The following is a 26,950-nucleotide window of genomic DNA, read 5'->3' as shown; positions in this document are numbered from 1 at the left end:
CAATTGTCTCTAACTCTATCTCATCCTGTCCAAAATTAAGGAATCAAATTAATTTAAATTAAAAATAAACAATTTATTATAATTTACCTTTATTTTTATGTCGATGGGACAATTAAGAATAATAAAACTTATATATATATATATATATATAATCACTTTACAAAAAATAAATTAATAAAAACATGATACTTTAAAATATATTATGTATTATTTTTTTTATAAATTATTATAATAAGACATTATATTAAATCAAATTTAATTATTTATTTTTTATCAAAATACCACTATTATTAATTTAAAATAATATTTTATCACTTTAAATAAAATTTTAAGATAAAACACCTAAATTTTATAATCATTTTAAAAAAAAAGTAATTTTACTTTATTTTAAATAAATTAACCATAAAAACTACCTCCTCGTGAAGACTTGCAAAATGAAAGGAAATTGGAAGTTGAGAATAATTATTTATCCAATTCAAAGAACAGCTTTCAATCTGTCACCACTACACATCTATAGATTTTAAACTTCCAGTTTCATTTATTTGGATTCAAACTGGTAGATCTCATATGAAGTCACGGTTGCAATATGTACATGTATATATTTTGAGATAACTTTCATGAAGTAGATATAAATCATCAGATCAGAACCATTAATGGAGGCTCATCAAGCTTAAGATGTCCCTGTTCCATTCTTCTCCAGTTGTCGCAGTCTGGCTCGTTCCATCTTTCTTTTCCGCCATTCCTCCAGAGCTGAGGAATTAGCAGATTTTATTAGTATCACCATGGTTATATTATTAACAAAATGCACCTTAACAAGATATATCCTAGTGTTCAAGGATAAAATATAATTTCATACCCCTGATCATTAAGAAATATAGCTACCATAGAAACTAAGAACCAAGAGATGCCAATGAGAGATGGAATTTTATTGCGGGGTGCTAGATGAGTCACCTTTCAAGCTGGCAGGATCATTAACAGAACGGAAATCCTTTAATCTTTTAGAAAGATCAACAGCAGCAGTTTGCTTTGTATCTTTCTGTTGCACTGTTTCTGGTTCTGCATAAGCTTCTTGTTCAATTTCCTTAACCTGCAAATGCAGAAAGATAGAATTCCGATGAATAACAAACTCCAAACCACGAGCATCCAGAATTTTCACAAATTTTTGGGGCTCATTTCAAGCAGGGTGAATTGAGAGAGAGAGAGAGAGAGAGAGAGAGAGAGAGAGTCCAACCTTGATGAAAATATTGAATTCAAACTTCTTTTTCTCAGAATATAGTAACATGAAAACAAAGAAAACAAAAGGAAAGAACTTTGACACCTAAAAATTTTTTCTTGTGGCAGCTGTAGAATTTAGCAACTACTGTAAACATATTACATTAGGCTAGAGGATAGAAAGAAAAAAAGGGGTAGACCTAAATTGACTTGGAGGAGAGTAGTACAGCATGACTTAGAAGCATTACATATTTCTGAGGATTTAACTCAAAATCGTTCAGAGTGGAAAAAGCGAATCCATATAGCCGACCCCAAATTTTTGGGATAAAGGCTTAGTTGAGTTGAGTTGAGTTTGAGTTGCCATACTCTTTTTATCAGTGCCCAAGGTTGCAAGGCAAGGCGTATCTCTTCAGACTCCTTGATGTATTTCAGCTGAACTGCATTTCAATTTGACATTAGAACATGGTTATCTATATGTCAATTACTCGTGGCCTAGAAACATAACAAAAAAAAAAAAATGCACTGGAAACCAAGAAATATGATTAATAAGCTCAGTGACCCTTGTAAAGAACAGCAACCTTCTAGAGTCATGTCAAACCTTAATGATATATAGTGCCACAACACCTATGTTCAAGAACTATAACTTGAACATCTGTATTTTCTAAGCTGTCAAGTAAAATTTTCATGTCAACCAAAAGGTCTTAAATATGGCAGACTATTAACATGCACCAAGTCATAGCACTTAAAGGTGCATTCTCAATCATGAAATTACACCATCCTATGACTAACAACTGTTGATAGTATGCAGCCAATCCCTTGTTTAGATTCAGACTCCAGTCACTTAGGTGAAATTACTTAATGGATGTCTCAAGTATTAAGAACATCAACAATAGTGAACTAATTTTGAAGGGATCAAGTTTTAGAAACCAATGTGATAGAAAAGGTAGTATTTGAAAGAATGCATGGCAATTACACTGATTGCAATATGTAGTAATATAGTCTGATTTTCACTTTAGGTTTCTAAAGTAATAGGTACCAAAATTGTTTGGTGACAAGGGAAAAATCAAGGAGAAAAATATAAAAATCAGTCTTTAACAAAATAAATGGTCTGTGTCACAAAATTTAGGCCTAAGTAAACAATCAAAGAGAAAAAACTTGATTCTCCCTAATGTTCAATCAAGATTGAAAATTTTCTGAGAATTCTGCACATGTACCAAAACCATCAGAACTTCCAAGCATTCTATATCAGGATTTCCATTTTGGCTGGTGAGAAGTTTACAAAGAATATGCATATAACAGACAAGGAACAAATCTATATAGAGGCCAAGCCATGATATTTTATAGTGGAGCCTCTATGGTCAGTATAACTTTCTTATCTGATATTTCAGCGATAAATGTCATACACAATAATACTTAAAAAGGTAAATTGGGAATTAAAAAGGCTTTCCCGGTGCACAATTTCTAAATTAAGCATTACAATATTTAATATACATTTTTCATCAAATAAAGATTTAGTTTCCACATTTTTCCCATCAATGATAATCTTCCTCAACTGATTAACAAACCGGACCCAGCTTAAAAGGGAAGCAAAATAACTGGAGGAGGCAATTTACATGAAGGAAATTTGGGGACGGATTGAACAAACATCCAGATTAATCATTTCAAAGACTTTAATGGAACATATGTAGGTCAAGTAAAATCCACTGATATAGCTGATAACCAGAAATATACAGGACAAAATATAAGTTTGGAGGCCTTGTATGAACTGAATATGATCTGAAGTTTCAATTGGTAAACCCAAATTGAGATATTTGTCTGTGGCCAAGAAAATTCAAAAATAATGCAGCGACACAAGTTCCATTGTCAAGTACAAAAACAATCCACCAATTTCCACATCCAAATTGGGAAATCGTAAAACCAAACCTTAACATATGTGGTTGTCTAATTCATCAATAAATAGAAACACGCACAAAAGGCAAAACCAAAAACCAATCTTTATTTTAAGATACAATCATCAAATTAACCAGAAATCAGAAAACAGATGGAAGTTAAAAAGGATAATGATAGGGTCCCTTCTTTCAGATACAATAGAATTAAAACAAACAGACAAAATTTCCCATTTAACCAAATAGTCATTAACTAGATACCAGTAAGGCAATAATTTCGACATGAAAAACAAAATTCCACAAAACCCAATTTCCCCACTATATTTGCTTACAATAATATTTGATGTTCAAAGAAAGGGATTGAAACATAACCTGAATTGAATTGGTTAGATGAGAGTCTGTTGTTGCGGGAAGAGGCAGAAGAGAGAAAGCCCTGGAGCAAGAAAAGGGCAGTGATCACATTCAATACTGTCAAGACTATCGTAGCGTTCTTGAAGGACAATCTCACCCTCCATGATTGCTGTACCTCCATTTCCTTCTCCTTCACCTTCTAAAAGTAACAATAGGTTTTCACAATTCACACCCTCCAGCGAGCGATGGTTTGTCCAGGGCAAAGAAAAGCAAGAAACCAAAGTCAACTGATTGATGCCCCATTTTGAACTCCACCAGGCAACAGATTATCACCTCTTTTTTTCTTGGTGGGTTGACTCCTGTTTGTCACTTTGTGGGAACAAAAAAAAAAAAAACAGTAATCAACACTTTGTTATATATATATATATATATATATATATATATAAAATAAATACATAAATAAATTTACCGAAGAAGGAATTAATATCCCTCTGCTGGCTGATCCTGGGAACACGTACCCGGCTGAGAATATATCAGATCGGTTTTCTTTAAACAAACTTTGCTTTCAGTCTATTTATTTTATTTTCATTTTAAGGTCTGATCATCCAAAGAAAGGTTTATGTGCTTTCTTTCACTCTCTATCTTTAAAGATTTAAGAAAAAAAAAAAATATTAAACATATAGATATAAATAAATTAAACCACTTAACAATTGTGTTCCCATTTATTAAAGTAAATAGAATTGTTATTTTATTTTTCCTGCCAATTAGTTTTTGCATCAGTGCTGCCTTTATCTCTACCATTTTACTGCTTTACAAACCTGCTTTCTTCACGCTTACAATCACTTGGTACAGCATTGGCCAACGAAGAGACTAATTTGTCTTCAATTAGAATCCCTTTTCTCTTTATTACTATTTCATGGTCCTTTCAATTCTTTCATTCAAAGGAATGGAATTATTGAAGAAAATATAACTTATAATATAAAAGCAAGATGAATAAAATGGAAAAGTGTCACAATTATGTTATGCATCCGTATAATTTTTGATAAAATGAAACGTTTATATAACTAAAGATCAACCATTATAAAATAGATAAGATCTGTTAAAAATTACATATAACACACCCTCAGATAAAATTAGAAAGTGTAAATTAATCATGTTTAATGAAGAGAATTACATGTTTTGGTATAAAAATATAATAAATTATTGATAAAAAAAGTGAGAAAAAGGAAAATATTGAAAATGGCAAGAAGAAAACTAATATTAAAATATTTATAATTTCTGAATATTGATAAAAAATTGATTTCAAATAAAAATTGATGACAAAAAAATATTCATATAGTCAATTCTAACTAATTTGAGTTTAATTGTTGTAATTCATGACCGTTTGTTTCAGGTGAATTCGAGATTACATTACATTTCCTTGTAACATTTTTGTATTCCTCGTTTTGAGGAATGTGGGAAGGTTTTTTGAATCTGATATTGGAATTGTAAAACAAATCAAACGAGAAGAGTTTCACTCAAATTCGCCATGGGTTAACGGATTTTACTAATCCATGTAGCTCTGCTCGTTGTTTCAGAGCAAGATCAAGCAAATACAAGAAATGAAAGGGGAAGAAAACAAAAGGGGGAAAAAAAAAAGAAGCACAAACAGAATGCATCTCTGGAAAGATATGCATTAATCATTCAGCAAATGAAAATTGTGAAATTACAAAAGCTCTCCTAAAGTAAGCATTCGCAAGGGCTTCCATAGAGCTCGTACTTTCACTGATAGTTTTTGTGATACTTGTTGCATGGTTGGCCGAGACCCTGGATTGGCATGGAGACAAGCAAATGCTAATTTCACAATAGAAACTACTTCTGCTGCTTCTTTATTTGTGGGTAGTGGAAGGCGTTGGTCCAATATATCTTTCAGGAGAATTTGGCAGGTATCTGACAGTGTTGATGTTGATAGAGACATAATTATATCCCCTGGATGCCTTCCCATGATCACTTCCAGTGATACCACTCCAAAGCTATACACGTCACCCTTCTCATTTGCTTCCATGCTGTAGGCAAGTTCTGCAGAGAACAATACATACGTCTTAATTTGTACGAAAACAATAATTCTGGAAAAAAAAATCAGAATATGTGATCCAAACTTGCAATTTCACTTGCAAAACACAATTTCCCATATATCATATACAATTAAATTTCATCCTTTTCAAGTACTTAATCAAGGCAAGACAAACAAATAGCAAGAGTAAATAACCTGGAGCCAAATATCCAAAGGTACCAGCAAAAGATGTCCAATGGGTTGAGTCTAGCATCAAAAACCTTGCTGTACCAAAGTCAGAGATGTAAGCTTCTTGCTCCAAATCCATCAATATATTGTTGCTTGATATGTCACGGTGAACAATAGGAGGTGAGCAGTCATGGTGCATATAGGATAAGGCACTGGCGACCCCTTTCACAATATTTAGTCTCGCGATCCATTTCAACTCCTCGGCTTTTACCCTCTCCTGAAGTATCTTTCCCAAGCTTCCTCCTCCAAGGAACTCATAAACCAAATATGAGTGTTGTGAATGTAAACAGAAGCCATGGAGCTTCACAATATTTCGGTGTTTTATGTTGGTTAATGCACAAATTTCACTTGTAAAAGCCTTTAGATTGGATATTTCACTCCCCTCAAATTGGTGAAGCTTCTTCACAGCGACAACTTGACCAGTTGGAAGCTCCACTCTGTAAACAGTTCCACATCCTCCCACTCCAATACAATATTTGGAGTTGAATCCCTCCGTTGCTGCAATTATATTTTCGTGCACCATTTTCCCATCATAGCTGCATGTTGAAAATATATTTTCATTTCCTGCTTCTTTGGCTTCATCTATTTTCCTGGCTCTTTTGCCAACAATAACAAGAACTCCAGAAATGACAAATAAGAGGACTAAGGTGCTAGAAAGAGAAACTGCGATAAAGACAATTGCTTTGTTGCCATCTTTTCTGCACATTCCGCTGATCTTTGTACAAGGGCAAGCTTTAAAACCAGAATTGTTGCCACATAAACCTTTATTATTAGACAATGCTATTATTGGTGCCCAGCTGAAGGCTTTGTTGTTGGGAAGTGGACCCTCCAATTGATTGAAGGAGATATCAACAATAGTTAAGCTCAACATTTCATTGAAAGTGGATGGGATGGAGCCTGAGAGTTCATTATGGGAAAGGTTTAACGTCTCTAAGTCAAGCAAATATCCAAGCTCCGATGGTATCTCTCCTTCAAGCAAATTGTGACTTAGGTCAAGGTCTTGAAGAAAGAGGAACCTGCCCACTTGAAATGGAACACTTTCACTGAGCCTGTTTTTGCTTAAGTTCAATAACTGCAGTTTTGAGCAGTCTTTCAGTTCTGGAATTGGTCCTCTGAGATCATTTGCCGCAAGGCTAAGATCAGTAAGCTTGGATAACATTCCAATTTCCGAGGGAATATTACCTGAAAGTTTGTTATTGTTCAATTTAAGATTGAACAACAACTTCAATTCCCCTAGTTCCTTGGGAATCTTCCCTACCAGACAATTTGTGGAGAGGTCAAGTACCTGCAATTGATTTGCTTTCCCAACCTCGGGTGGTATCCCACCAGAAATTCTATTGTTGGAAAATTTCAAGAATGTTAAATTATGACAATGCCCCCAATTGTTTGAAAGCTCACCATGCAAATTATTGTAGCTCAGATCGATGAATTTTAAGTTTGGGTATATGCCAAAATCTTCTGATATGTGCCCATCCAGTTGATTTCTTTCAAGCTTAACTCTGATTAAGCTTGTGCAGTTCTTCAAGCTTTTTGGTATGGAACCCACAAAACTATTATTACCTATGACAAAAATTTCAAGTACTCCACCAAGGCATATGTTTTGAGGTATATGTCCAGACAACATATTGTCAGCCAATTGCAATGATTTTAAAGATGTAAAATTATTTATTTCTTGAGGGATTGGGCCACTAAGATTGTTCATGAACAACCTAAGGTCGGTAAGGTACTTGAGTTTTCCTACTTCTGGAGGAATTTGGCCAGAAAAATGATTGATTGATAGTTCCAACTCTCTAAGCTTGGTTAAGTTCCCTATGGTGGAAGGAATTGATCCAGAAAGCATGTTCTTATGAAGGTACAGAAGAGTTAAGTTGCTCAAATTTCCTATAGCAGGAGGGATGGGACCGCTGAGATCGTTTGTTGACAGGTCAAGCTCAATAAGAGATTGCAGCTTTCCTAATTCTTGAGGGATAGGTCCAGAAAGATGATTATCATAAAGGTACAGAAATCTCATACTGCCTAAATTTGCAATGGAAGTAGGAATTGAACCTGTCAACCCATTGTCATTCAATCCAATCCGGTCTAGGGATTTCAGCAATAGAACTTCTGGAGGGATGGATCCTGAAAGGTTGTTGAAACCAAGGTCTAAAAATTTTAGGTTGCTCAAGTTTCCTATAGAAGCAGGGATTGGACCTTGAAGACTATTAGAATGCAAAGAAAGCTCACTAAGACAGGTTAGTGATCCTAATTCCTTAGGAATGAATCCACTAAGCTTGTTGTTTGCAATGTAAAGCCAAGTTAATCTTTTCGTGTTTCCTACAGTTGCCGGAATAGGACCTGTGAGACTGTTGTTTGTCAAAGCAAGCACATTAAGGGACGTTAACATACCAATTTCCTAGGAATTGAACCAGAAAGTCTGTTGTCATGAAGGTGCAGGATAGTAAGTTTGCCCAAATTTCCTATGGAAGCAGGAAGTTGACTGTGAGCTTATTGTGAGACAAAGAGTAACATTGAGTGACCTCAACTTCCCAATTTCTGTGGGATTGAAGCGAAAGTTTATTATGATGAAGGTCTAGAAGACTTAGTTCAATCAAGTTTTCTATAGAAGCAGGAATAGGACCTGTCAGATTGTTTTGAGAAAAACAAGCACAACGAGAGATTTTAACATCCCTATCTCAGATGGTATATTACCAGAGAAATTATTGACAGCCAAGTCTAGATAGATGAGCTTGGAAAGGTTACTGATGCGGGAAGGAATGCTTCCATGGAGAAAGTTGTGAGAAAGATCAAGACGCTCAAGGCTAGGGAAAGATGAGAAGTTAAAGGATTGTAAAGTACCTCTTAAACCACTGAAGGAAACGTTTATATATATGACATTTCCAGACTCATCACAAGCGATCCCAATCCACTGGCAAGGGGAACTACTGATGTCAGTTTTGGGGTCAGAAGAAGTGGAATTGCGAGGAACAAAATTCCAAGAGCAAAGGAGGCAATTAGTGGGCTCATCAAGGCTGTCTTTCCATTTGAGAAGAGATTCTGCTTCTTGTCCTTTTATGGACCGCTGAAGAAGCGAAGCTAATACAACATTCGAAGAAAATAATAGTACAATGAAGATAGTAAGGATGAAAGGCAATTGTTTAATTAGTGCCATGGCTTTAGCTGTCGGGTTTGTGGGTGTTAGGGTGGCATGCATGCTATGTGTTACTAAATTATATAGAGGTGATGAATCCATCGAGTTTTTTTTTATCCTTAGAAGTTTAATTTCACTTAATTAAACATTTTTTTTAAGGTTTATTGGGTTCTGACTAGAACTTGAATTCAAAATCTCACAATTTTAAAAACAACTCTGCACTACTCAAATTCAACGGTCAAAGCAATTAAACTTTTATTATTAATTTCAATACCCATTGGACTTTAATTTACATGAAAAAAAACTCAATTTTGATTTCTCACTACACATAAATGTTGTGATATTTCAACTAGATTTTAAATAAAATAAACTCAACTCAACCAATCCCAAGCAAAATTTAATTTCCAGTTGGTCAGAATTGGTTATATATTTTCCTCCATTGCACTCAATTTAGAACTACATCTTCAAAATGATTTAGGGCTATTATATCTTTTTTATTGCTTCCCCAACATTTATCCTAAATCTACTTCTCACTATTTTTCTTTCTCCTACCACTTCAATAGACTCAAACTTCCATCCTAGTACATTTGCTCGGTGAATCTGCTTTAAACAAAGTTGGAAATGAAATAGATGTTTTAATAGATCAAGCTAAAAAACTAAACAAAGAATCAGAAGCTAAGTTCCGTGACATTGTGGATCTTCTTGGTCAACCATCCAGTAAGTTTGATTACAAGGTCTACTATTCACCACCACCATCGGCTACTATTCCTATATCTTCCATTAAGCCTACTGGTTGGGACAGCACTGTAAGTATTACTATTCATATTACTGTTTAATAATTTGTTTTATTGGAAGCACTGTAAGCATCATCACTGTTTAAGTATGCTCTGTACTTGCCCTTAAAGGGATCCTGTACATCAGAAACTATTCATGTTTACTATTTATGTCCACATATATTACTCGCCTTTTGTTTTATTTACGTTGTCTTGATTTGACTAATAGACGTGAAATACAACTTCTTAGACAAGCTTTAGTTGAGAACGGTACTGATCTGTATAATTATCATGTCGAAACTCATAATGAATGGTGTGATTGTAGAGAGCATCAACGTTTGTTAAATTTGTTCAATATTATAATTAGATTTTTAGATATATTACTTAATAATAATAGTTTTTAAGACTCTTCTTCTTCTCTGATAAGCAAGTAAGTAGTATATAGGTTGGAAAATACTAATTGCTTGAGCCCTTCATTGGTGGAAGGTAGAGCGACCTGTAGCCACAACGCCACGTACTACTGAAATAGTATTGTATGTATAATCCTGAGAGTCCAGTATATAGAAATAGGTTTGAATATAATCAAAAGCATAAAGAATCTAGAGTGTCTAAAAGTAATTTAGAAGTAATACTAGGAGTTGTCTTTTTAGCTCTTATATTAGGAGTCTTAATTTTCTGTTTAAAAAGAAAAAATTAAAAGCGATCCTTGCGTCGAAGTGTCCGGCGTATTCTTTGGTATCAGAGCCAAGTTAGTGAACAGTTTGGTCAAAAGTTCTAGTGAAACTCTCTAGAAGTCATGTTCAAAGAACCCGAACCTCTAGAAGTTAATAGGTTAGTATACCCTAAACCTAGGGCAACAATTGAAATGAAGCCTTATTATTCTAGGCCTTCACCAATCAATCTACAATTTGAAGATACTAGTTATAACTATGTACAATTCGATGGAACTTCAATTGTAGAATGGAACATAGATGGATTATATGAATATCAGATTAAAAATGCTATCCATTTTATGACCATGTATGCATTTGCAGCTAAATCAAAAGGAAACAGTGAGCAGCAAATAGTCCACGCAATTACATGTGGATTCACAGGCCAACTTAAAGGTTGGTGGGATTTTTCCTTAACAGAAGAAGGAAAAAGACAAATCTATGATGCTGTTAAAACAGAACAATCAGCAACAGGTCAAACTCAAGTACCAGACTGTGTATACACCTTATTGTGTACAATAGGATTACACTTCGTAGGAACTATGAGTATGTACCTAGATAGATCCCAGGAACAACTAATGAATCTAAGATGTCAAGTTATACTCATAGTTCCTACGAAGTGTAATCCTATTGTACACAATAAGGTGTATACACAGTCTGGTACTTGAGTTTGACCTGTTGCTGATTGTTCTGTTTTAACAGCATCATAGATTTGTCTTTTTCCTTCTTCTGTTAAGGAAAAATCCCACCAACCTTTAAGTTGGCCTGTGAATCCACATGTAATTGCGTGGACTATTTGCTGCTCACATAGTTATAACTAGTATCTTCAAATTGTAGATTGATTGGTGAAGGCCTAGAATAATAAGGCTTCATTTCAATTGTTGCCCTAGGTTTAGGGTATACTAACCTATTAACTTCTAGAGGTTCGGGTTCTTTGAACATGACTTCTAGAGAGTTAATTTGTTCTTCTGTATTAGAAGAATCAACAGACTCTGTTTCAGTTTCTTCTTGTCCTTGACTTAAAGGAGCAATACTTAAAGCTTTTAACCTTTGTTCCAATTCTTCTTGAATGTTTAAAGATTTAGTTAATGGGGCTATGGTTTTCTTTTTAGAATCCTTAGCTTCCAATCCTAATTCTACTAACCTTTTAGTTAGTTCATCTACTATTTCTGAGTTCCCACCCAATTTAATATGGCCAGAAAAATGATTGATTGATAGTTCCAACTCTCTGAGCTTGGTTAAGTTCCCTATGGTGGAAGGAATTGATCCAGAAAGCATGTTCTTATGAAGGTACAAAAGAGTTAAGTTGCTCAAATTTCCTATAGCAGGAGGGATGGGACCGCTGAGATCGTTTGTTGACAGGTTAAGCTCAATAAGAGATTGCAGCTTTCCTAATTCTTGAGGGATAGGTCCAGAAAGATGATTATCATAAAGGTACAGAAATCTCATACTGCCTAAATTTGCAATGGAAGTAGGAATTGAACCTGTCAACCCATTGTCATTCAATCCAATCCGGTCTAGGGATTTCAAAATAGAACTTCGGAGGATGGATCCGAAGGTTGTTGAATCCATGGTCTAAAATTTTTAGGTTGCTCAAGTTTGCTATAGAAGCTGGGTTTGGACCTTGAAGTATATTATTATGCAAAGAAAGCTCACTAAGACAAAGTTAGTGATCCTAATTCCTTAGGAATGAATCCACTAAGCTTGTTGTTTGCAATGTAAAGCCAAGTTAATCTTTTCGTGTTTCCTACTGATTCTTGGAATAGGACTGTGAGACTGTTGTTTGTCAAAGCAAGCACATTAAGGGACGTTAACATACCAATTTCCTAGGAATTGAACCGAGAAAGTCTGTTGTCATGAAGGTGCAGGATAGTAAGTTTGCCCAAATTTCCTATGGAAGCAGGAAGTTGACCTGTGAGCTTATTGTGAGACAAAAGAGTAACATTGAGTGACCTCAACTTCCCAATTTCTGTGGGATTGAAGCAGAAAGTTTATTATGATGAAGGTCTAGAAGACTTAGTTCAATCAAGTTTTCTATAGAAGCGTGAATAGGACCTGTCAGTTGTTTTGAGAAAAACAAGCACAACGAGAGATTTTAACATCCCTATCTCGGATGGTATATTACCAGAGAAATTATTGACACCAAGTCTAGATAGATGAGCTTGGAAAGGTTCTTGATGCGGGAAGGAATGCTTCCATGGAGAAAGTTGTGAGAAAGATCAAGACGCTCAAGGCTAGGGAAAGATGAGAAGTTAAAGGATTGTAAAGTACCTCTTAAACCATGAAGGAAACGTTTATATATATGACATTTCCGGACTCATCACAAGCGATCCCAATCCAGGCAAGGGAACTACGATGTCGATTTGGGGTCGAAGAAGTGGAATTGCGAGGAACAAAATTCCAAGAGCAAAGGAGGCAATTAGTGGGCTCATTAAGGCTGTCTTTCCATTTGAGAAGAGATTCGCTTCTTGTCCTTTTGTCCGGACATTGAAGAAGCGAAGCTAAGACAACATTCAAGAAAATAATAGTACAATGAAGATAGTAAGGATGAAAGGCAATTGTTTAATTAGTGCCATGGCTTTAGTCGGGTTTGTGGGTGTTAGGGTGGCATGCATGCTATGTGTTACTAAATTATATAGAGGTGATGAATCCATCGAGTTTTTTTTTATCCTTAGAAGTTTAATTTCACTTAATTAAACATTTTTTTTAAGGTTTATTGGGTTCTGACTAGAACTTGAATTCAAAATCTCACAATTTTAAAAACAACTCTGCACTACTCAAATTCAACGGTCAAAGCAATTAAACTTTTATTATTAATTTCAATACCCATTGGACTTTAATTTACATGAAAAAAAACTCAATTTTGATTTCTCACTACACATAAATGTTGTGATATTTCAACTAGATTTTAAATAAAATAAACTCAACTCAACCAATCCCAAGCAAAATTTAATTTCCAGTTGGTCAGAATTGGTTATATATTTTCCTCCATTGCACTCAATTTAGAACTACATCTTCAAAATGATTTAGGGCTATTATATCTTTTTTATTGCTTCCCCAACATTTATCCTAAATCTACTTCTCACTATTTTTCTTTCTCCTACCACTTCAATAGACTCAAACTTCCATCCTAGTACATTTGCTGGTCGACATGCAATTTTTGACAAAATAATCAAGTAGAAGTAAGTTGTAGGACTTTTTTACTTAGAACATTAAAATTTCATCTAAACTTCCACATAAACTCAACTAAACTTGACTAAGTTTTTATCTTAAAAATTTATTGAGGTCGGCTATATGGATTCTCTTTCTCTACTATAAACGATTTTGGGTTAAATCATCGGAAATATGTAATGCTTCTAGGTCATATTGTACTACTCTCCTCCAAGTTAAGTTAGGTCTACCCCATCTTTTCTTTCTATCCTCTAACCCAATGTGCTCTACTTGTCCAATTGGAGCCTCCGTATTTCTACTCTTCACATCACCAAACCACCTCAATCTCCTTTTTTTCGACTTATCCTCAATTGGCACTACACATACCTTTTCTCTAATACTCTCATTACGGACTTTATCTAGTCTAGTATGGCCACTCATCCACCTTAACATTCTCATTTTCGTAACTCTCATCTTAGACACATACGGCTCCTTCATTGCCCAACACTCACTATCATATAACATGGCCGGTCGTATGGCTGTACGGTAAAATTTGCCTTTCAACTTATTGGGAATCTTGCTATCACATAAAGCTCCCGTGGCACTCCTCCACTTCAACTATCTGGCTTTAATCCTATGACTAACATCCTCCTCACATCCCCCATCTACTTGAAGGATTGAGGCGAGATATTTAAAGTGATTACTTTAGGGCAATACCACTCCATCCAAACTAACTCCTTCCCTATCATCAGTTCGGCCTTCACTGAACTTACAATGCATGTATTCTGTCTTCGTTCTACTTAACTTAAAGCCATTTGACTCTATAGTACTTCTCCAAAGTTCTAGTTTTTTATTGACTCCTTCTTGCGTCTCATCTATCAGAACTATATCATCCGCAAACATCATGCACCAAGGGATACTCTTTTGTATATGTTTCGTCAATTTATCTAGAACTAATGTAAAAAGGTAAGGGCTCATAGCTGAACCTTGGTGTAATCCAACTGAGATAGAAAAATCTCTTATGTCTCCTCTCACTGTGCACACAATAGTAGTTGCTCCTTCATACGTATCTTTCAATTCTTGTATGTACCTAATAGATATCATCTTTTGTTCTAACACTTTCCATAAGACATCTCTTGGAATACTATCATAAGTCTTCTCCAAATCGATAAAAACTATATGTAGATCTTTCTTCAAATCTCTATATTTCTCCATCAAGTTTCTAATGAGAAAGATCGCTTCCATAGTTGAACGACTGGGCATGAAGCCTAAACAAATAGCTATTATTTTTATAGAAATAAGCTGAAATGAATTTGCATTGAGGAAACATATGTTTATATACAAGTGTTTAGAGTATTCTAGAAACAATTTGTTTAAAAGAATCTCCTAATTTTCTATTGTATTTACATATTGCCACTAACTAATTTACAACAGTTTGTGCTTTCATCCATACACGTATGTGAGGTTTCCTTGAAATCAGGAGGGGATGAAATGAAAATGAGAGCAGATGAGAAATGAGAGCTGATGTGTTGTTGTATAGAATGAGCTGTATTGTGTGAGCAAGTTGTGCCCTTCCCATACGCTGCCGTTTAATCTAACATAGCCCCCCCTCAAGATGGAGACGAGCATAAATCATGAAGGCCCATCTTGAGAAGGTGATGTGGGAATAAAATAGAAGTAAGCGGTTTGGTAAAGATATCTGCAAGTTGGTGGCGAGAAGGGACCTGTACTGTAGAAATGAAGCCTTTTGATAATTGATCTCTCACTATATGGCAGTCAATTGCAAGATGTTTTGTTCTTTCGTGGAACACCGGATTGGCAGCTATATGTTCTGCCTCCTTGTTGTCACAGTGTAGAGCAATTGGGAGAGGAGTTTGCAAGCCAAAATCATTGAGAAGATAGGTAAGCCATTTGATTTCACACACCATAGTTTCCATGCTTCTGTATTCTGCCTCAGTTGAAGATCGATTGATGGTGGATTGTTTCTTTGCCTTCCAGGAAATTAAAGAAGGACCAAGGAAGATACAAAAACCTATGATTGATCTTCGAGACATAAGACAAGAAGCCCAATCTGCATTGCAGAAAGCTCGAAGCTTAAAGTCATTATTTGATGGAAAGAACAGACTTTTTGATGGACATCCTTTCAAATACCGTAAGACATGCATGGCCGCATCCCAGTGAGGTTTTCTAGGAGCTTGCATAAATTGGCTCAATTGTTGTGTTGCATAGGAGACATCTGGTCTAGTAAGTCCCAGGTATAACAATCTTCCCACAATCCTTCTGTATTGTTTTGGGTTTTGCAACAATTCTCCAGTTTCATTATCTAGCTTTAATCCTTTAGGTAAATGATATGTAGTAGCTTTTGCATTTTGCAACCCTGTGTCTTGTAGAATATCTAGTATGTATTTTTGTTGATTCAAAAACATGCCACTCTTCGATCTTGCTATTTCGAGGCCTAAGAAATATTTGACATAGCCTAGGTCTTTGATAGTTAACTGTTTGTCCAAGAATTGCTTGACTTCTAAATTTTTCTACTCATTTGCTCCTGCAATTAATAAATCATCTACATAGACAATTAATGAGATAAAATCTTGCCCAGTGCCTTTGGTAAATAAACAATGGTCAAAGGCTGATTGTTGAAAACCAAAAGCCTCTAATTTGGTTGTCAATTCCTTATTCCATTGTCTTCCTGCTTGTTTCAAGCCATAGAGACTTTTCAACAATTTGCATACTTGTCCTTGTGTTGCCTTTGTGTAGCCCTCTGGGGGTTGCATGTAAACATCTTCATCAAGGAAACCATGTAAATATGCATTATTTATATCTAGTTGATGTATAGGCCAATTAAACTTTGTAGCTATAACTAGAAATAATCTCACTGTAACTAGTTTAGCTACTGGTGAGAAACTTTGATGGTAATATGTTCCAGCCAATTGATTATATCCTTTGCAACCAACCTAGCTTTGTATTTGTCAATATTACCATTCGGCCTATATTTAATTTTATACACCCATCTAGAAGCTATGGCTTTCTTTCCCTTAGGAAGAGTGGTGAGTTCCCAAGTATTATTTCTCTCCAATGCTTCTAATTCTGATTGCAGAGCATGGATCCAGTTACTGTCCTCCTTAGCTTGATGGTAAAATTTAGGTTCATTTGATGTATAAACATCTGCCATATAACTTATGTAGTCAAGATTATAATGGGGTATAGAAAATGAAATAGGTTGAGGAGATAAGTTTGTCATACCTGCAGGATTTTATGAACATTTAGAAGTTGTAGCAAGTGAATTTTCTATAGAAGGTACATACATAGCTTGTGCAAAAAAATCATTCAACCATCTTGGCCTACTTGAAACTCTTGTACTTTTTCTTATGGGCACCTGAATTTCAGGAATTGGTTCTGTTAATGGAGAATTTTTAATTGGTGATGTGAGGGGATGAGAGGAATTTGGTGACTGTGTTTCTGTGTCAAAAATTGGCATGGGTAGAATAGAATCATCAAGCTGTAGGGTATGTCCATCTCCACTAGCATATGGAAAACAATTTTCATAAAAAACTACATCCCTTGATACAATAATAGCTTTATTTTGCATATCATATAATTTATAAGCCTTGTAACCAGAAGCATACCCTATGAAAGCACATTTGAAAGCTCTCTGTTCAAATTTATATTTATGTGGTTTAATATTTGTAGCAAAACATAAACATCCAAAGACTTTAAGATGATTGTAATCTGGTTTCTTGCCAAACAAAATCTCATAAAGGAGTTTTCCATTGTAAAACTAAACTTGGCATTCTATTTATGAGATAGTTTGCTGTCAAAATACTTTCTTCCCAAAAACGTTTTGGCAATTTTGATGTAAACATTAAGGCTCTTGCCACCTGCAACAAGTGCTTGTGCTTTTTCTCTACAACTCCATTTTGTTGTGGAGAGTAAGGACAAGTTCTTTGATGTAAAATTCCTTTTGACTTGAAAAGTTTTGTGCACTCTTGGTTTATGAATTCTGTACCATTGTCTGTTCTCACTATTTTGACTTGTTGTTGAAATTGAGTTTGTATCATGACAAAAAATTCATAAAGTGTATGATATGGTTTTGTCGTGTATAAGATAAGTCCAGGTGACTCTTGAAAAATCATCAACTATGGTGAGAACATATTTTGTTTGAGAAATTGAATACACTAGATATGGACCCCATAAATCAATGTGAATAAGTTCAAAAACTGACTTGCTAGTAATCTTACTCTTTTGAAAAATTAATCTCTATTGTTTGGCAAGTGGACATACCTCACATACTTGTTGATCATTGTTCTTGATTTTAATTGTAGGAATGTGTGACAGTTTTGTGTTGGAAATATACCCAAGTCTGGAATGCCATAATTCATAAGGATTAGGTGCAATAGAGATTTGATTGGCTTCATTCATCTTAGTAATAAGTTCATAAGAAGTAGCAGTACTACTACTTTTTGGAAAGTCAGAGATACATTTGATACCATAACCACTATTGAGTGATTTATTGCCTATTATATATAAACCTCCTAACATTTCTCCTCTTGCTACCACCTCCTTAGTCACTTAGTCCTGCAAGAGACAATGGTCAGAAAAAAATGTAACAATTATGTGGGAGGATTTAACAAGGGCACTCACTGATAGAAGATTGTGATTAAAGCTAGGAATGTATAGTGTGTTGTGTAAGTGAAGTTTGTGGCTAATATTTATGGTTCCACCATATAGAACAGGTTTGGTAGTTCCATCTGGTAGAGTAATTACATTATGGTTATTTAATTTTTGATAGGTTATGAAAAAGAGTAAAATCATGACACATATGAGTTGAGGCACCTGAATCTACAATCCATGTGCCTTTACTCTTACCATTGCTGCTAGAGGAGTAGCCACTGAAGTCCTTACCTGCAAACCCAGTGAAGTTGACACAATAGCCTCATTAACCACAGGATTTTGATTCTGCATATATTTAGCTATTTCATGCTGTATCATACTTGCCCAATCAACACTTGTCATTTCATTCTTACTATTTTCTTTTCCCTCATTTTCAGGTGCATTATCAAACACATTTGCTGCCTTGGTGTTTTTGCCTTTCTCTTTCTTTTTTTTGTATTCAAAACCATTCGAATATCCATGTAACTTAAAACATGTGTCCCTTGTGTGTCCACTTGTGTTGCAGTAGTCATAAGTTCTAGACTCTTTTTTTTCCAAATTCCTTCTTCTTGCCTTGAAATCTCTCTTTCTGAAACTGATTCTTTACTGCCATAACAAAGTTATAAATATCAGTAGTATTTTCATGAAATTCTTTCTGTGTATTCACTTTTAACACCATGGAATACACTCTGTTTACACTGGGCAGTGGATTCGTTAGAAGGATCTGATTTCTTAAATGCTCATATGATTCATTCAACCCCATTAAAAATTTAATAAGCTTGTCTTCATCATTAATCTCATCTATTAGCTTTGATGCTCCACATTCGCACACAGGCAAAGGTTTAAGATAGGCTAATTCATCCCAAAGCCTTTTAAGTTTAGTAAAATACACCACAATAGAGGTATTTGATTGAGTTAGATTACTTATCTCTTGCTTGAGTTGATAGAGAAGAGAGCCATTACTTTCTCCAATCTCTCCTTAATTTCTTGCCAGAGATCTTTGGAAGAGGATGCATAGATAAAGGCATCCACTAGCTCTTTTGAGAGTGAATTCAGAATCCATGAAGTTACCATGCTGTCCACCTTTTTCCATTTGTCTAATGTTAAAGATCCAGCAACAGGCATTTTACAGCTTCCATCAACAAAGCCAAGCTTGTCCTTAGTTATTAATGCAATTGTCATAGACCTACTCCATGATAGGTAATTCTTCCCAGTTAAGGGAGCACTGACCAGCACCATAACAGGGTTATCTGAGTTTTAAAGATGGAGATTAACATCTTCACTTGCAGCATTTTGGGTTGGGCCAGATTGGTTTTCGGGTTCAACCATATTGAAAAACAAGAGCCAAGTAGTATTTGAAAGGGTAAAATAAATCTGAGAGAAATTCTACCCAGATTTGAAGCAAAGGGAGAGAAGAAAAAAAAACTTACAAGCATAGGTTGTGCTCTGATACCATGAACAAATAGCTATTATTTTTGTACAAATAAGCTGAAATGAATTTGCATTGAGGAAACATATGTTTATATACAAGTGTTTAGAGTATTCTAGAAACGATTTGTTTAAAAGAATCTCCCAATTTTCTATTGTATTTACATATTGCCACTAACTAATTTACAACAGTTTGTGCTTTCATCCATACACGTATGTGAGGTTTCCTTGAAATCAGGAGGGGATGAAATGAAAATGAGAGCAGATGAGAAATGAGAGTTGATGTATTGTTGTATAGAATGAGCTGTATTGTGTGAGCAAGTTGTGCCCTTCCCATACGCTGCCGTTTAATCTAACAAAGCCAAATTGATTGGGAGAGATAGAAGTGTCATGACATAGTCGATGTTTCACAACTCTTTCACACAACTTCATAGTATGGCTCATGAGTTTAATTCCCCTCTAGTTTAAGCAACTCTATATGTCTCCCTTATTTTTAAAAATAGGTACTAAAATACTCATCCATTCATCATGCATTTTCTTTGAGTTTAGAATTTTATTAAACAATTTAGTTAACCATGCTGCTCCCACATCTCCCAAACCCTTCCACATTTCAATTGGTATTCCATCGGGTCCACAGGCTTTATCCACTTTTATTCTCTTAAGTATTTCCTTTACTTCTGAAGATCTAATCCTTCTAGTGTAATTCACATTCTTTTTTATTGCTCTGTAGTCTATATTCACGCTATTACTACTTTGACAATTATTAAAGAGATCATCAAAATAATATCTCCATATTTCTTTAATGTCCTTATCTTTCACCAATACTTTTTCTTCTTTATCCTTAATGCACCTAACTTGATTGAGATCTGGATATTTCTTTTCTCTCCTCTTTGCTAATCTGTAAATATCTTTTTCCCCCTCTTTAATTCCAAGTTTCTCATATAACTTTTTAAAGGCCTGCACTCTTGCTTGACTAACCGCCTTTTTTACCTTTTTTTTTGCTATCTTGTACTGTTCATAAGCCTAATCATTATCACACTTAAGTAACTTTTTATACCATTCTCCTTTTCTCTTCACTACCTTTTGTACTTCATTATTCCACCACCATCTCTCTTTTGAGGGTGGTCCATGTCTTCTAGACTCTCCAAGTACTTTTCTAGCTACTTCTATAATCTTTGATGCCATCTGTATCCACATACCATTGGCCTCTACATTCAGCTTCTATGCTTCGGACTCGAGAAACTTATTTTTTAACTTTACTAGCTTTACTCCTTTGAACTCCCACCACTTTGTTCAAGCGACAATATTTCTTCTAGCCTTACTTGAATTGTTCCTAAACTTGACATTCAAAACCACTAATCGATGTTGACTTGTTAAAGCCTCTCCCGGAATAACCTTGCAATCCTTGCATAGAGCTCTATTTATCTTCCTGATTAAGAGGAAGTCAATTTGACTTCTATGTTGTCCACTTTTGAAAGTCATTAAATGTAACTACCTTTTTATAAAGCAGGTATTTACTAGTATTAGGTCGTACGCCATGATAAAATCCAAGATGTTTTTCCCCTCCTCATTTTGGCTACCAAATTCAAAACCTCTATGAACATTTTCATAATCTTGCCTATCACTTCCTACATGTCCATTTAAATCTCCACCGATGAAAACATTATCTTCATTCGGTATGCTTTGCATTAGATCATCTATATCTTTCCAAAATCTTTATTTACCCTCACTATCTAGTCCTATTTGTGGGGCATAAACCAGTGTTATCAAGGCGAAAGGCGACACTAAGGCGATAGAGTATTCTATAGCCTTAGGCGAGAGGCGAGAGGCGAGGCGAGGGCCTTTTTGAAGCAAGGCGCCATAACCTTAATGAAGCAAGGCGCCATAACCTTAATTGTTTAAATTATATATATATATATATATATATATATATATATATATATATATATATATATATATATATATATATATATATATATATACTTTTAAATAGTTGATAAGTAAAAAAACATATTAAAAAGAAAAAAAAATATGATTTACACTATGTTTATATCTAAAATAAGAGAAATTGAAAATAGTGCATACCTGTATTTCCAGCTTAAGTATAAGATACAAATGAAAGTATGAGATTGTAAAATTAAAATATATAGCATAAGTAAAAGCACACATAATAATAAGAGATGTTAAAAAAAGAAATAGTTCATACCTGAATTTTTAGCAGATGTATATGATAAAAGTGACGCTATAAAATTATACATAATAAATAAAAAATTAGAAATAAGTCATAAGTCACAGAATGGAAAATATAAATTATAGAAGTTCAAACTTTAATACATAAAAATAAGTTGTAAGTCATAATAAACAAAATGCAATAAGTACATAAAAAACTTATAACTAAAACTACTCATCATCAAGATTTTCAAAATCATCTTCATTTTCAACAACGGCCATCACAAATTCTTCCTCCTCTTCATCATCATCAACTTGCGAAGAGGATGCACCTCTCATTGCACAAGGCCTTCGAAATGATGGAGTTTCAACTAGTGGTGTTGATCTTGCAGCCGATCTCGATTCATAATGAGATTCAGAAACTCCAGCTGCTCTACCAACATCACCCCAGGTCAATACGTCATTCATGAAAACAAGAGAATCATCATCATCATCATTATCCCCATCACCTTTTTCTAATTCACCAAGCAACCATTCATTACTCTCATCAATATTTGCCAAATCAATAGGTGTTGTGATATCCCCAAAAGTGTGTCGGCGTAGCAACGCTCTATTGTACTTCACATATACCAAATTGTCCAAGCGTTCTTGAAATAGCCGATTTCTTTTCTTACTATGAAGCTGTCATTTATTTTACAGTAACAAATAAGTTAAACTTCAAACTCAAAAGGCTCAAGATAAAATTACAAATTAAGAAATTTATATATATATATATATATATATATATATATATTACTTACATGCTCAAATACACTCCAGATGTATTATTCTTATCACCCATTTATAATCTAACAAAAAAATTAACAAGAATAAAAAATAAATTAATTAACAATAAATTAACAATATCCAATATAAATTAAATAAGTAATTAACAAGAATAATAAGTAAAAAGTAAAACAGTAAACTAATTAACAATAAATTAACAATGCCCATATAAATTAAACAATTAATTAATAAGAACAAAAAGTAAAATCATAAATTAACAATGCCTATATAAATTAAACAATTAATTAATAAGAACAAAAAGTAAAATCATCAAATTAATAATAAATTAATAATACCATATAAAATAAACAACTAATGTCTAATTAACAAGACAAAAGTAAAACTAATTAATCTAACAACTAATTAACAATAATAAGAAGTAAAAAGTAAACTAATTAACAACAAAGTAATAATGTCCATATAAATTACACAATTACTTACTAAGAACAAAAAGAAAAATAATCAAATTAACAATAAATTAATAATACCCATATAAAATAAACATCTAATATCTAATTAACAAGAAAAAAGTAAAATTAATCAAATTAAAACTAATTAACAATAATAACAAGTAAAAGGTAAACTAATTAATAATAAATTAACAATACCCATATAAATTAAACAATTAATTAACAATAATAAGAAGATAAAAAATTAAATTAACAATAAATTAATAATACCTATATAAAATAAATAATTAATTAATAAATAATGTCTAATTAACAAGGTAAAAAGTAAAACTAATCAAATTAACAAGAATAACAAATAAAAATTAAACTAAATACCAACAAATCAACAATACCCATATTAATTAATCAACTAATTAAACAAGAATACAAATTAAAATAATCAATTTACCAATACCCATAAAATTTAAATAATTAATTAACAAAAATAAAATAATTAAATTAACAAATAAATAAATAATTAATAATAACTAATTAATTAAAAGGACGAGAAGGAAAAAAAAAGGGACTGCTGAAAGAAGGAGAGGAGAGAAAAAAAAGAAAGAAAAAATAAAAAACAGAGCAGCAGGAAAGGGACAGGAAAGGGACGTGAGATCAACAGAGGAGAGCAGCAGGAGAAGAAAAGTGGAGAGGGAGAGAAAAAAGAAAAAAAAGAAAAGAAAAAAGGGACGTGAGAGAGATCGAAGCAGCGGCAAGCAGTGCAGCAGGAAAGAAAAAAAAAAAGGATCTGAGAGAGAGATCGAACAGAGGTGGAGACTGGAGAGGGAGAAAAAAAAAAAAAAGAAAGGGACGTAAGAGAGAGAGAGATCGAAGTGGGAGAAGAAGAAGAAGAAGAAGAAGAAGAAGGGAGAGAGAGAGAGAGAGAGAGCGTACCTGTTGTCGTCGTGAAGTCGAGGTTGAGCCGTTGAGGAGAAAAGCGTTCGTGAGGTTGAGGAGAAAAGTGTCTCTGCTCTGCATCAGGTAAGCAGATAGGTTTATTGACTTTTTAATTTAAAAAAAAAAAAAACACACTTACCGTTGCTGTGAAGAGGCGTCGCCTCTCGCCTGCGTCGCCTCTCGCCTCTCCGGCCGGAGGCGTCGCCTCCTCCAAGTCGAGCCAGGCGTTCCAATCGATGCGACAGATGGGTGCCTCGCCTCGCCTGGGCGCCTCCCTCGCCTTTGATAACACTGGCATAAACACTAACTACATTTATTATTTCTCCTTTTAGTACTAGCTTTACTAGTATAATTCCATCTCCTACTCTTTTCACAGCTATTATGTCATCTTTCAATGTCCTGTCTATGATCATGCCCACTCCATTCTCGTTTCTCTCTTTTCCGGTAAGCCACAGTTTGTATCATGAATTACCCACTTCCTTACTTTTCTCTCCTACCCATTTAGTCTTCTGGATGCAAGCAATATTCACCATTCTCCTTTTCAAGGTATCCACAATTTTCATTAATTTTCCTGTAAGTGATCCAACATTCCAAGTACAAACTCTGATTCTCCTCCTATCCTGTTTCTTCCTAATTGATCTCCTTCTATTATATCTTCTATTGTTCTCTATGTCTATTTGTGTTCTATTCCACTATCTGTTCTACTATATGTTCTATGGACTAATTTCTTTACCCACACTCGTCCATGATGTGGGAACCCTTACTCATTTAATAACACACCCAGGCGTAGGCATGGCGCATCGCTTTTGGTGAACGCCTATACCCTTGCATATTTCTCACTACACCTGGGCTCCGATGTAACAGGTCATAAGTAGAGTACACCCCAACCTTTATATCTTAAAAATCTATATCACGGGGTGTGATAAAATTTTTACGCTGGTTGTCATCTACCGTAACCCTCTTCCTTTATCTAGGATTGGGACCGGCTAAGCACAAACTACTTAGGAGGAGTTCTAAACTTCCACATAAATTTTGACAATAATAATATTATTACAGACAAATAAAAATTAAGAATTTTCTTGCTACATATTCAAGTTCAATAATTGTATTGAAATCTCTTATAAATTTAGTAAACATATATGAAATAAAGCCCTTTAATATCAATAATGGCCTGCAAACCTTTTCTCTTATTTTTATTTATTTATTTTTTATATTTAAATATTAAATGAGCTGCACAAAAAGAATAACTATCTATCACTTTCTATAACTCCTTCCACCCCAACTATTTGAAACTTTAGACTTTTCAAAAAACTACAAGCTTTTACAGTCACCCCTTGACACCAAGTTCTCCTTAAATTGTTTTATTTTAACATCAAAATAACCATTCTGGTATCCAATACTTTATAAAATAGATATCCAGAAAATTAGCCCAGAGGCCCTCTATTTTTGAGTTGTATTCATACCCACTTTATCTAAAACAAAAAAAAAAAAAGAAAATTATAAATAAAAAAAGCAAGTCTTGATGTTCAGTTTTTGAGAGACTGACGTGGAGAATTGTGACCTTGCGGTGGAATTCACACGATAATCACGACATTATTAAATATAATCGTGAAAAGACAGCTGATTGTTTCAATTTGTAAATTTTTTCCCCACACTAATAATACACAACAGAGATGTTGTTAGTCGTTAGATTATTCCAGGACTACCGTTTCAATCTAGCCAATGAAGCATCGAAAAGGACTACAGCATGTCCAAAACCCATCATGATTTGTTGCAGGAACAACAACGAGCACCTTGAGGGCATAAAAAAACAAAAAGCACAGCACACCAACTAACCTGTTAAGCTTTAGTTAGCAACAACACGTATGAGATTACAGTCTAGGTGATAATAGTATTTGAATGCATCATCACTTTCATGAAGAAGGTGGGTGCAAATTAATCAATTCAAAAAGCGCAGTCAGATAAACTTTAGGACTGAAATGGTAATACACTAACATAATCGCGAATCAGAGCTAAAAGGGTAAAGAGCTTGCTGACCGTTTGGCCCATTTCAGAACAGTCCTTGTTTCTACAGAGGCAGTCAGGCATTCGTTGCTTGTAAAGACGCCGTAGTAGCTGCTCATAGACATGTAGTTTACAATAAGCTAGTACTCCCGAATCAAATCTATTTGATATAATTTTAATTTTTTATTAATAATTTTAATTTAATAGTTCTGTTCCTGACAGGCTTATGTGCGTTATCTTAAAAAAAAAAAAAATTCAAAATTTATATATATTTATTTATAATTATATATATATATAATTTATTTATCAATTATTAGAATTCTTTTACTAGTCTTTATTTATATTTAAATATTTTAATTAATATATGATAATAAGATATTTAATATATGAAATATTAGTATCTTCCAAAAAAATTTGTTATAAAATTTTGTGCATGTGTTAAATAATTTAAAGATATTTTTTACGTGAAAGAATTAAGTGAATTATATATTAAAATAATATGAAAGTATTATGCATATTATATTGTAATTATGAAAATATCATATTATAAATTACATATGTAATAAATTGTAATTAATTGTATTTTATAAAAATAAAGTATTAAAGTAATTTAAATTAATGATTAAATTATATTTGTTAAATTATAATTATTTTTTTATTTACTTTTAAAAGTTAAAAAATTTAAAAAATTTATTTAAACTTGAAATACTTTAAAAACGAATCTAACTATTAATTATTTTTTAAGAGTCAAAATAGACATTTTATTTTATACACTCTAAAATTCTTTTCTATAATTACTCTTATTTTAAGTCAAAAGATAAATAAATAGACACATCTCATCGCACTGATAGGAAGCGCTCATTGTAACTACTGAATTTACTGCTTTATTTTGATATTAATAATTAAGAATTGTTTTCCCTACTTGATGCATTAAAAACTAAATCATAAGTTTCATTAAAAAAAGCAAATCTAAGTAAGATTTGTAATATAATTTTGTAGGAAATGGGTATTATTCGGTCTTAATTTATAAAAGAAATGATA

The 26,950-nt window shown here is 33.7% G+C and overlaps 2 protein-coding genes and 1 long non-coding RNA gene across 3 annotated transcripts; all 3 read right to left on the bottom strand.

Annotated features, from left to right (window-relative positions):
• Window positions 1-435: 435 nt before the first annotated feature.
• LOC110657514 (uncharacterized) lies at window positions 436-3,953 on the bottom strand. Its single transcript, XM_058145223.1, has 5 exons — window positions 3,919-3,953; window positions 3,471-3,818; window positions 1,579-1,649; window positions 952-1,087; window positions 436-750 (listed from the first exon to the last, which is right to left on the bottom strand). Exons 2-5 carry the CDS (start codon window positions 3,628-3,630, stop codon window positions 671-673), a joined length of 447 nt encoding a protein of 148 aa, XP_058001206.1. The 5' UTR covers window positions 3,631-3,818; window positions 3,919-3,953; the 3' UTR covers window positions 436-670.
• A 1,201-nt stretch (window positions 3,954-5,154) lies between these two features.
• Window positions 5,155-11,912, bottom strand: LOC110657505 (MDIS1-interacting receptor like kinase 2-like). The gene is made up of 6 exons (XM_058146186.1): window positions 11,256-11,912; window positions 11,016-11,139; window positions 8,419-8,802; window positions 8,247-8,347; window positions 5,698-8,122; window positions 5,155-5,507 (listed from the first exon to the last, which is right to left on the bottom strand). The coding sequence occupies exons 1-6, from the start codon at window positions 11,910-11,912 to the stop codon at window positions 5,155-5,157; spliced, it is 4,044 nt and encodes a 1,347-aa protein (XP_058002169.1).
• A 10,638-nt stretch (window positions 11,913-22,550) lies between these two features.
• LOC131179164 (uncharacterized) lies at window positions 22,551-24,151 on the bottom strand. The gene is made up of 3 exons (XR_009148152.1): window positions 24,045-24,151; window positions 23,903-23,980; window positions 22,551-22,585 (listed from the first exon to the last, which is right to left on the bottom strand). It is a non-coding gene; the product is annotated as an uncharacterized LOC131179164 (long non-coding RNA).
• Between the last annotated feature and the right edge of the window lie 2,799 nt (window positions 24,152-26,950).

The sequence above is a fragment of the Hevea brasiliensis genome, chromosome 4 (assembly GCF_030052815.1).
Source record: "Hevea brasiliensis isolate MT/VB/25A 57/8 chromosome 4, ASM3005281v1, whole genome shotgun sequence".
In the NCBI taxonomy this organism is placed as follows: Eukaryota; Viridiplantae; Streptophyta; class Magnoliopsida; order Malpighiales; family Euphorbiaceae; genus Hevea; species Hevea brasiliensis.
This window is presented reverse-complemented; position numbering and strand designations above follow the sequence as displayed.

Coding starts and splice junctions, on each gene's coding strand:
- LOC110657514 (XM_058145223.1), bottom strand. CDS start 3,630: ATGGAGGTACAGCAATCATGGAGGGTGAGATTGTCCTTCAAGAACGCT. Junction 1,650..3,470: donor ATCTAACCAATTCAATTCAG/GTTATGTTTCAA, acceptor ATTGAAATGCAG/TTCAGCTGAAATACATCAAG. Junction 1,088..1,578: donor CTTGGGCACTGATAAAAAGA/GTATGGCAACTC, acceptor CTGCATTTGCAG/GTTAAGGAAATTGAACAAGA.
- LOC110657505 (XM_058146186.1), bottom strand. CDS start 11,912: ATGGATTCAACAACCTTCGGATCCATCCTCCGAAGTTCTATTTTGAAA. Junction 11,140..11,255: donor AAGAACCCGAACCTCTAGAA/GTTAATAGGTTA, acceptor CTATGTGAGCAG/CAAATAGTCCACGCAATTAC. Junction 5,508..5,697: donor CTTTGGATATTTGGCTCCAG/GTTATTTACTCT, acceptor TGTTCTCTGCAG/AACTTGCCTACAGCATGGAA.